This window comes from Salmo salar, chromosome 09 (genome assembly GCF_965601325.2).
Source record: "Salmo salar chromosome 09, fSalSal1, whole genome shotgun sequence".
NCBI lineage: Eukaryota > Metazoa > Chordata > Actinopteri > Salmoniformes > Salmonidae > Salmo > Salmo salar.
In genome coordinates, this window is record NC_138299.1 from 159903564 (window position 1) to 159915724 (window position 12161).

A 12161-nucleotide genomic window follows, 5' to 3' on the forward strand; every position below is an offset into this window, starting at 1 on the left:
CGTAGGACCATCGACCAATAAACAGTCTCTCTGGAGGCCCATCGACCAGTAAACAGTCTCTCTGGAGGCCCATCGACCAGTAAACAGTCTCTCTGGAGGCCCATCGACCAGTAAACAGTCTCTCTGGAGGCCCATCGACCAATAAACAGTCTCTCTGGAGGCCCATCGACCAATAAACAGTCTCTCTGGAGGCCCATCGACCAATAAACAGTCTCTCTGGAGGCCCATCGACCAATAAACAGTCTCTCTGGAGGCCCATCGACCAATAAACAGTCTCTCTGGAGGCCCATCGACCAATATACAGTCTCTCCGGAGGCCCATCGACCAGTAAACAGTCTCTCTGGAGGCCCATCGACCAGTAAACAGCCTCTCTGGAGGCCCATCGACCAGTAAACAGTCTCTCTGGAGGCCCATCGACCAGTAAACAGTCTCTCTGGAGGCCCATCGACCAATAAACAGTCTCTCTGGAGGCCCATCGACCAATAAACAGTCTCTCTGGAGGCCCATCGACCAATAAACAGTCTCTCTGGAGGCCCATCGACCAATAAACAGTCTCTCTGGAGGCCCATCGACCAATAAACAGTCTCTCTGGAGGCCCATCGACCAATATACAGTCTCTCCGGAGGCCCATCGACCAGTAAACAGTCTCTCTGGAGGCCCATCGACCAGTAAACAGCCTCTCTGGAGGCCCATCGACCAGTAAACAGTCTCTCTGGAGGCCCATCGACCAGTAAACAGTCTCTCTGTAGGACCATCGACCAATAAACAGTCTCTCTGGAGGCCCATCGACCAATAAACAGTCTCTCTGGAGGCCCATCGACCAGTAAACAGTCTCTCTGGAGGCCCATCGACCAATAAACAGTCTCTCTGGAGGCCCATCGACCAGTAAACAGTCTCTCTGGAAGCCCATCGACCAATAAACAGTCTCTCTGGAGGCCCATCGACCAGTAAACAGTCTCTCTGGAGGCCCATCGACCAATAAACAGTCTCTCTGGAGGCCCATCGACCAGTAAACAGTCTCTCTGTAAGCCATCGACCAGTAAACAGTCTTTCTAGCCAGGGAGGCTCGCTGTCGTAACACACTTCTCCAACCTCTTCTGGGATAGGATAACACCTGGTCCAGCCCAATGATTCACCCACATAAACAAGGTCTTTAGGCTTTTGTGCGAACGTGTGGTGTCCTCGTTCTAATGTCTGGCACAAGTGAGTTCTGGACAGGCACTGTTGGTTATAAAAAAAAAGTCCTGAGCCCATCCTTACTAGAAAAAAAAATGTGTGTTCTCCTAAAATGAAGGATTTCATTTTCTGGTCCTGTTAGTCATGTCTGGGTCCAATGATGTCCTCCTGTACCACTTCTGGGGTATCGGATAACCCCTACCCTGTCCCCAAAGTCTCTCCATCACTACCCCACACAGCCACTGCACCTCTAAGTCTCTACAGTAATACACTATACAGCTCTGCTACATGTAAAACAATAAATTAATTCACTCTTTGAGATAAAAATGTATTATTTAAATGTAAAAGCCTATATTCATCCAGGATATAAAGTGGATGTAAAAGCAGAAATGTCCACAGTCCGGGTCTTGTTCCATCAAGAAGAGGTTGGTTCTGTAATGGATCACAATGATTATCTTCTCGTCTCTTGCTCCTCTCTTGAGTTCTCTCTCCTCCCTCCATCCCTTCTCCGTGTCTCCGTAATGGGTGTGTGTGAGGCGAAGGGGCAGAGATAGTGGAGATAGAGGAGAGATGACCTATGACCTATGTCTTCTAGCTGCACTTACAGCTCTCCACAATCATGTTGGACAACTGTTCCACCTGAAACAAACAAACACACCACACCACTGTTAGAGACTACAGACCCACACCACTGTTAGTGACTACAGACCCACACCACTGTTAGAGACTACAGACCCACACCACTGTTAGAGACTACAGACCCACACCACTGTTAGAGACTACAGACCCACACCACTGTTAGTGACTACAGACCCACACCACTGTTAGTGACTACAGACCCACACCACTGTTAGTGACTACAGACCCACACCACTGTTAGTGACTACAGACCCACACCACTGTTAGAGACTACAGACCCACACCACTGTTAGTGACTACAGACCCACACCACTGTTAGAGACTACAGACCCACACCACTGTTAGTGACTACAGACCCACACCACTGTTAGAGACTACAGACCCACACCACTGTTAGAGACTACAGACCCACACCACTGTTAGAGACTACAGACCCACACCACTGTTAGAGTCTACAGACCCACACCACTGTTAGAGACTACAGACCCACACCACTGTTAGAGACTACAGACCCACACCACTGTTAGAGACTACAGACCCACACCACTGTTAGAGACTACAGACCCACACCACTGTTAGTGACTACAGACCCACATCACTGTTAGTGACTACAGACCCACACCACTGTTAGAGACTACAGACCCACACCACTGTTAGAGACTACAGACCCACACCACTGTTAGGGACTATAGACCCAGACCACTGTTAGAGACTACAGACCCACACCACTGTTAGAGACTATAGACCCACACCACTGTTAGAGACTACAGGCCCACACCACTGTTAGTGACTACAGACCCACACCACTGTTAGTGACTACTGACCCACACCACTGTTAGAGACTACAGACCCACACCACTGTTAGTGACTACAGACCCACACCACTGTTAGTGACTACAGACCCACACCACTGTTAGAGACTACAGACCCACACCACTGTTAGTGACTACAGACCCACACCACTGTTAGAGACTACAGACCCACACCACTGTTAGAGACTACAGACCCACACCACTGTTAGTGACTACAGACCCACACCACTGTTAGTGACTACAGACCCACACCACTGTTAGTGACTACAGACCCACACCACTGTTAGTGACTACAGACCCACACCACTGTTAGAGACTACAGACCCACACCACTGTTAGTGACTACAGACCCACACCACTGTTAGAGACTACAGACCCACACCACTGTTAGTGACTACAGACCCACACCACTGTTAGTGACTACAGACCCACACCACTGTTAGAGACTACAGACCCACACCACTGTTAGTGACTACAGAACCCACACCACTGTTAGAGACTACAGACCCACACCACTGTTAGAGACTACAGACCCACACCACTGTTAGTGACTACAGAACCCACACCACTGTTAGAGACTACAGACCCACACCACTGTTAGAGACTACAGACCCACACCACTGTTAGTGACTACAGACCCACACCACTGTTAGAGACTACAGACCCACACCACTGTTAGTGACTACAGAACCCACACCACTGTTAGAGACTACAGACCCACACCACTGTTAGAGACTACAGACCCACACCACTGTTAGTGACTACAGACCCACACCACTGTTAGAGACTACAGACCCACACCACTGTTAGAGACTACAGACCCACACCACTGTTAGTGACTACAGACCCACACCACTGTTAGAGACTACAGACCCACACCACTGTTAGAGACTACAGACCCACACCACTGTTAGTGACTACAGACCCACACCACTGTTAGAGACTACAGACCCACACCACTGTTAGAGACTACAGACCCACACCACTGTTAGTGACTACAGACCCACACCACTGTTAGAGACTACAGACCCACACCACTGTTAGTGACTACAGACCCACACCACTGTTAGTGACTACAGACCCACACCACTGTTAGAGACTACAGACCCACACCACTGTTAGAGACTACAGACCACTGTTAGTGACTACAGACCCACACCACTGTTAGAGACTACAGACCCACACCACTGTTAGAGACTACAGACCACTGTTAGTGACTACAGACCCACACCACTGTTAGAGACAACAGACCCACACCACTGTTAGAGACTACAGACCCACACTACTGTTAGAGACTACAGACCCACACCACTGTTAGAGACTACAGACCCACACCACTGTTAGAGACTACAAACCCACACCACTGTTAGAGACTACAGACCCACACCACTGTTAGAGACTACAGACCCACACCACTGTTAGAGACTACAGACGCACACCACTGTTAGAGACTACAGACCACTGTTAGTGACTACAGACCCACACCACTGTTAGAGACTACAGACCCACACCAGTGTTAGAGACTACAGACCACTGTTAGAGACTACAGACCCACACCACTGTTAGAGACTACAGACCCACACCACTGTTAGAGACTACAAACCCACACCACTGTTAGAGACTACAGACCCACACCACTGTTAGAGACTACAGACCCACACCACTGTTAGAGACTATAGACCCACACCACTGTTAGTGACTACAGACCCACACCACTTTTAGAGACTACAGACCCACACCACTGTTAGAGACTACAGACCCACACCACTGTTAGAGACTACAGACCCACACCACTGTTATAGACTACAGACCCACACCACTGTTAGAGACTATAGACCCACACCACTGTTAGTGACTACAGACCCACACCACTGTTAGAGACTACAGACCCACACCACTGTTAGAGACTACAGACCCACACCACTGTTAGAGACTACAGACCCACACCACTGTTAGAGACTACAGACCCACACCACTGTTAGTGACTACAGACCCACATCACTGTTAGTGACTACAGACCCACACCACTGTTAGAGACTACAGACCCACACCACTGTTAGAGACTACAGACCCACACCACTGTTAGGGACTATAGACCCACACCACTGTTAGAGACTACAGACCCACACCACTGTTAGAGACTATAGACCCACACCACTGTTAGAGACTACAGGCCCACACCACTGTTAGTGACTACAGACCCACACCACTGTTAGTGACTACTGACCCACACCACTGTTAGAGTCTACAGACCCACACCACTGTTAGAGACTACAGACCCACACCACTGTTAGAGACTACAGACCCACACCACTGTTAGTGACTACAGACCCACACCACTGTTAGTGACTACAGACCCACACCACTGTTAGTGACTACAGACCCACACCACTGTTAGTGACTACAGACCCACACCACTGTTAGAGACTACAGACCCACACCACTGTTAGTGACTACAGACCCACACCACTGTTAGAGACTACAGACCCACACCACTGTTAGTGACTACAGACCCACACCACTGTTAGTGACTACAGACCCACACCACTGTTAGAGACTACAGACCCACACCACTGTTAGTGAGTACAGAACCCACACCACTGTTAGAGACTACAGACCCACACCACTGTTAGAGACTACAGACCCACACCACTGTTAGTGACTACAGAACCCACACCACTGTTAGAGACTACAGACCCACACCACTGTTAGAGACTACAGACCCACACCACTGTTAGTGACTACAGACCCACAACACTGTTAGAGACTACAGACCCACACCACTGTTAGTGACTACAGAACCCACACCACTGTTAGAGACTACAGACCCACACCACTGTTAGAGACTACAGACCCACACCACTGTTAGTGACTACAGACCCACACCACTGTTAGAGACTACAGACCCACACCACTGTTAGTGACTACAGACCCACACCACTGTTAGTGACTACAGACCCACACCACTGTTAGAGACTACAGACCCACACCACTGTTAGAGACTACAGACCCACACCACTGTTAGAGACTACAGACCCACACCACTGTTAGTGACTACAGACCCACACCACTGTTAGAGACTACAGACCCACACCACTGTTAGAGACTACAGACCCACACCACTGTTAGTGACTACAGACCCACACCACTGTTAGAGACTACAGACCCACACCACTGTTAGTGACTACAGACCCACACCACTGTTAGTGACTACAGACCCACACCACTGTTAGAGACTACAGACCCACACCACTGTTAGAGACTACAGACCCACACCACTGTTAGTGACTACAGACCCACACCACTGTTAGAGACTACAGACCCACACCACTGTTAGAGACTACAGACCACTGTTAGTGACTACAGACCCACACCACTGTTAGAGACTACAGACCCACACCACTGTTAGAGACTACAGACCACTGTTAGTGACTACAGACCCACACCACTGTTAGAGACTACAGACCCACACCACTGTTAGAGACTACAGACCCACACTACTGTTAGAGACTACAGACCCACACCACTGTTAGAGACTACAGACCCACACCACTGTTAGAGACTACAGACCCACACCACTGTTAGAGACTACAAACCCACACCACTGTTAGAGACTACAGACCCACACCACTGTTAGAGACTACAGACCCACACCACTGTTAGAGACTACAGACCCACACCACTGTTAGAGACTACAGACCACTGTTAGTGACTACAGACCCACACCACTGTTAGAGAGTACAGACCCACACCAGTGTTAGAGACTACAGACCACTGTTAGAGACTACAGACCCACACCACTGTTAGAGACTACAGACCCACACCACTGTTAGAGACTACAAACCCACACCACTGTTAGAGACTACAGACCCACACCACTGTTAGAGACTACAGACCCACACCACTGTTAGAGACTACAGACCCACACCACTGTTAGAGACTATAGACCCACACCACTGTTAGTGACTACAGACCCACACCACTTTTAGAGACTACAGACCCACACCACTGTTAGAGACTACAGACCCACACCACTGTTAGAGACTACAGACCCACACCACTGTTAGAGACTATAGACCCACACCACTGTTAGTGACTACAGACCCACACCACTTTTAGAGACTACAGACCCACACCACTGTTAGAGACTACAGACCCACACCACTGTTAGAGACTACAGACCCACACCACTGTTATAGACTACAGACCCACACCACTGTTAGAGACTATAGACCCACACCACTGTTAGTGACTACAGACCCACACCACTGTTAGAGACTACAGACCCACACCACTGTTAGAGTCTACAGACCCACACCACTGTTAGAGACTACAGACCCACACCACTGTTAGAGACTACAGACCCACACCACTGTTAGAGACTACAGACCCACACCACTGTTAGAGACTACAGACCCACACCACTGTTAGTGACTACAGACCCATATCACTGTTAGTGACTACAGACCCACACCACTGTTAGAGACTACAGACCCACACCACTGTTAGAGACTACAGACCCACACCACTGTTAGGGACTATAGACCCAGACCACTGTTAGAGACTACAGACCCACACCACTGTTAGAGACTATAGACCCACACCACTGTTAGAGACTACAGGCCCACACCACTGTTAGTGACTACAGACCCACACCACTGTTAGTGACTACTGACCCACACCACTGTTAGAGACTACAGACCCACACCACTGTTAGTGACTACAGACCCACACCACTGTTAGTGACTACAGACCCACACCACCGTTAGTGACTACAGACCACTGTTAGAGACTACAGACCCACACCACTGTTAGTGACTACAGACCCACACCACTGTTAGTGACTACAGACCCACACCACTGTTAGTGACTACAGACCTCTGTTAGTGACTACAGACCCACACCACTGTTAGTGACTACAGACCCACACCACTGTTAGAGACTACAGACCCACACCACTGTTAGAGACTATAGACCCACACCACTGTTAGTGACTACAGACCCACACCACTGTTAGAGACTACAGACCCACACCACTGTTAGAGACTATAGACCCACACCACTGTTAGTGACTACAGACCCACACCACTGTTAGAGACTATAGACCCACACCACTGTTAGTGACTACAGACCCACACCACTGTTAGAGACTACAGACCCACACCACTGTTAGTGACTACAGACCCACACCACTGTTAGTGACTATAGACCCACACCACTGTTAGTGACTACAGACCCACACCACTGTTAGTGACTACAGACCCACACCACTGTTAGAGACTACAGACCCACACCACTGTTAGTGACTACAGACCCACACCACTGTTAGAGACTACAGACCCACACCACTGTTAGAGACTATAGACCCACACCACTGTTAGAGACTACAGACCCACACCACTGTTAGAGACTACAGACCCACACCACTGTTAGAGACTACAGACCCACACCACTGTTAGAGACTACAGACCACTGTTAGAGACTACAGACCCACACCACTGTTAGAGACTACAGACCCACACCACTGTTAGAGACTACAGACCACTGTTAGAGACTACAGACCCACACCACTGTTAGAGACTACAGACCCACACCACTGTTAGAGACTACAGACCCACACCACTGTTAGAGACTACAGACCCACACCACTGTTAGAGACTACAGACCCACACCACTGTTAGCTGAACATCTGTCACCAACAGTCGTGATTGATTATGTCATGTAGAAGTAGAATGTCTCGCCTTTAAAACACAGAAGTGTTAATACATTGTGTAGGTTAGGGTGTCAGCTGTACCTTATGTTGTCTCCCTACGTAGTACAGGATTGGCAGAGGGTCCAAGACCTGGGGTACGCAGCACGGCTGGGCCGAGGCTCCTGGGTTGTGGTGTTTGTACAGGGCAAGGATCTGAGTGTGTGTGTGTGTGTGTGTGTGTGTGTGTGTGTGTGTGTGTGTGTGTGTGTGTGTGTGTGTGTGTGTGTGTGTGTGTGTGTGTGTGTGTGTGTGTGTGTGTGTGTGTGAGAGAGAGAGGGGGAGAGAGAGAGAGAGAGAGAGAGAGACAAACACAGACAGGTCACTTAACTAGCGCATTGTCAGCAAAAGCACTGCGCCAAGACAATATGACACACAAGAGCTACATCGCGGAGAAATAACATGTATGTGTTGGACAGAGAGAGAGAGGGAGGGAGAGGTAGAAAGGCGGAAGGAGATGGAGCGAGGGAAAGAAAGGGAGAGAGAGGAAAAGTGGGAGAAAGAGAGAGAGAGGGAGAGAGAAAGGGAGAGAGAAAGAGTGTGAGAAAGAAAGAGAGAGAGAGGAAGAGAGAGGGGGAGAGAGGAAGAGTGGGAGAAAGGGGGAGAGAGAGGAAGAGTGGGAGAAAGGGGGAGAGAGAGGAAGAGTGGGAGAAAGGGGGAGAGAGAGGAAGAGTGGGAGAAAGAGAGAGAGAGAGAAAGGGAGCGAGAGGGAGAGAGAGGAAGAGTGGGAGAAAGGGGGAGAGAGAGGGAGAGAGAGGAAGAGTGTGAGAAAGAGAAACGGAGAGAGAGAGGGGGAGAGAGAGGAAGAGTGGGAGAAAGAGAGAGAGAGAGGGAGAGAGAAAGTGAGAGAGAGGAAGAGAGAGGGAGAGAGAGGAAGAGTGGGAGAAAGGGGAAGAGAGAGGGAGAGAGAGGAAGAGTGGGAGAAAGGGGGAGAGAGAGGGAGAGAGATGAAGAGTGGGAGAAAGAGAGAGAGAGAGAGAGAGAGAGAGAGGGAGAGGAAGAGTGGGAGAGAGAGAGAGCACAGTCAATACATGTCTAGTGTTTACTGGCCCCTTGCTGAGACAGTTCTTAACCCTGACCACCATGCCTCATGCAGACGTCATCACTTACTATTAGGATTTAACAGTACAGGGCTAGTGAGGCAGGAGTTTTTCTAGAACACGTGACCTGACCACTAAGAAAGCAGCAACTAGAGCCCCAGAGGTGTAAACAGTGGCATTACAGACAGACAGTAAATAGATCGATCGGGAGGACTTTCTACTAGTATATCTAACTAGCTGGAACTGGTCCACAGACACTTGTGATTACACACAACTAGTATCTATCAGCTTCAGTCACATGACAGATGTCTGCCTCACATCCTCACTCTTTACGCCAGAGCTCTCTGTTTCCTAGAAACGTTACAGAAAATTACTATATTAGTGGAGACAGGGGTGGAAATTAAGCTGTGTCAAACTAGCCCGCCGGCAAGTGAAATGTTGTCAGATTTTGGACCCGGGCTAGTAAACATTGTGGTCTACGAGCCTGACTGGCCAGTGTCCACAATCCTTAAGTTCCATCTTTAAGTGGAGATGTACCATTCCAGACTTGAACCTGAGAGTATTCTAGAGGTATACCTGAAAGTATTCTAGAGGTATACCTGCAAGTATTCTAGAGGTATACCTGCAAGTAATCTAGAGGTATACCTGCAAGTATTCTAGAGGTATACCTGCAAGTATTCTAGAGGTATACCTGCAAGTATTCTAGAGGTATACCTGAAAGTATTCTAGAGGTATACCTGCAAGTATTCTAGAGGTATACCTGCAAGTATTCTAGAGGTATACCTGCAAGTATTCTAGAGGTATACCTGCAAGTATTCTAGAGGTATACCTGAAAGTATTCTAGAGGTATACCTGCAAGTATTCTAGAGGTATACCTGCAAGTATTCTAGAGGTATACCTGCAAGTATTCTAGAGGTATACCTGAAAGTATTCTAGAGGTATACCTGCAAGTATTCTAGAGGTATACCTGCAAGTATTCTAGAGGTATACCTGAAAGTATTCTAGAGGTATACCTGAAAGTATTCTAGAGGTATACCTGCAAGTATTCTAGAACTGTACCTGAGATTATTCTAGAACTGTACCTGAGAGTATTCTAGAAGTGTACCCGAGAGTATTCTAGAAGTGTACCCGAGAGTATTCTAGAAGTGTACCCGGGAGTATTCTAGAAGTGTACCCGAGAGTATTCTAGAAGTGTACCTGAGGGTATTCTAGAACTGTACCTGAGAGTATTCTAGAAGTGTACCCGAGAGTATTCTAGAAGTGTACCCGAGAGTATTCTAGAAGTGTACCCGGGAGTATTCTAGAAGTGTACCCGAGAGTATTCTAGAAGTGTACCTGAGGGTATTCTAGAAGTGTACCTGAGAGTAATCTAGAAGTGTACCTGAGAGTATTCTAGAAGTGTACCTGAGGGTATTCTAGAAGTGTACCTGAGAGTAATCTAGAACTGTACCTGAGAGTATTCTAGAACTGTACCTGAGAGTATTCTAGAAGTGTACCTGAGAGTATTCTAGAACTGTACCTGAGAGTATACTAGAACTGTACCTGAGAGTATTTGTTTTCAGCATTCCAGATGTAGGTGCATGAGCCCATGCAGTAGTTGGCATGGTAACCTTTTGGCTTGTGGATCCACTTCCAGCCCAGATCTTTCCTGAAGTCGATGTAGAGTTTCCTCACGCAGCAGTTCTCTGTTTTACTGCAGAACAGAAGGGAGGAAGATGTTAGGGTGAGACAGACAGACAGACAGACAGACAGACAGACAGACAGACAGACAGACAGACAGACAGACAGACAGACAGACAGACAGACAGACAGACAGACAGACAGACAGACAGACAGACAGACAGACAGACAGACAGACGAGACAGACAGACAGACAGACGAACAGCCAGATCAGACAGACAGACAGACAGACAGACAGACAGACAGACAGACAGACAGACAGACAGACAGACAGACAGACAGACAGACAGACAGACAGACAGACAGACAGACAGATAGAGACAGACAGATAGTTGAACAGCCAGATAGAGACAGAAAGGCAGACAGACAGACAGACAGACAGACAGACAGACAGACAGACAGACAGACAGACAGACAGACAGACAGACAGACAGACAGACAGACAGACAGACAGACAGACAGACAGACAGACATAACAGTCCTTACTCTGTGCAGGTGTCGTCTGTAGTGGTGGCCCGTTTCTTACGTGAGGAGGTGAGCTGTGAACTGTAGTTCTGGGGGATGGACATGGCCAAGATATGAGGCTTCCTCATGTTCTTGGCTAAACCAGCCACGTCACCTCGTACCCCGCTGTCCAACCCAGAGATAGTGAAGAGGAACGGTTCCTCGGATTTACCACACTCACAGTACAGCTTCAACTCAAAGCCCTGCTCTTCCTCTGAAACACAACCAGAGCAGTTGCAAAGGGAGGGTATATTAATAGAACCTTTCAAAGTTTACCAGCAAACTACCAAAATGGTGGTATCTTTCAAGGATTTTATGTCATCTATAAAAGACATCTAGTGACCCTTTTTGGGTACTCCATATTTTTACAGGCGTCTGTAATTATCTCTGGTCCTCTGTGTGGCCTTATCACATGTAAAATATATGAAATAATTAAATAAGATGATTTTTTTAAAAATGTATAAAATGACAAAGCTGTGTAAAACATTATCCTAAATATAAACCATCTACATAGTGAATACTATTGGTGTTTAATATGAGAGGGGTTCAGCATGAAGTTTT

The 12161-nt window shown here is 48.1% G+C and overlaps 1 protein-coding gene across 2 annotated transcripts in view; it reads right to left on the minus strand.

The window, feature by feature from the left end:
- Positions 1 to 12161, minus strand: part of tgfb1a (transforming growth factor, beta 1a) — a 43226-nt gene that overhangs the window by 1024 nt on the left and 30041 nt on the right. Inside the window, exons 3-6 of one of the 2 annotated variants that reach the window (XM_014215445.3) lie at positions 11583 to 11814; positions 10959 to 11109; positions 8422 to 8532; positions 1 to 1815 (exon numbers count right to left, since the gene is read on the minus strand). The exon at positions 1 to 1815 is cut by the window's left edge and continues 1024 nt beyond it. In XM_014215445.3, coding sequence (XP_014070920.1) covers positions 1768 to 1815; positions 8422 to 8532; positions 10959 to 11109; positions 11583 to 11814 — 542 coding nt within the window. In that variant the 3' untranslated portion in view covers positions 1 to 1767. The remainder of the gene's footprint in view (positions 1816 to 8421; positions 8533 to 10958; positions 11110 to 11582; positions 11815 to 12161) is intronic. The other variant, XM_014215446.3, reaches the window with a different exon arrangement.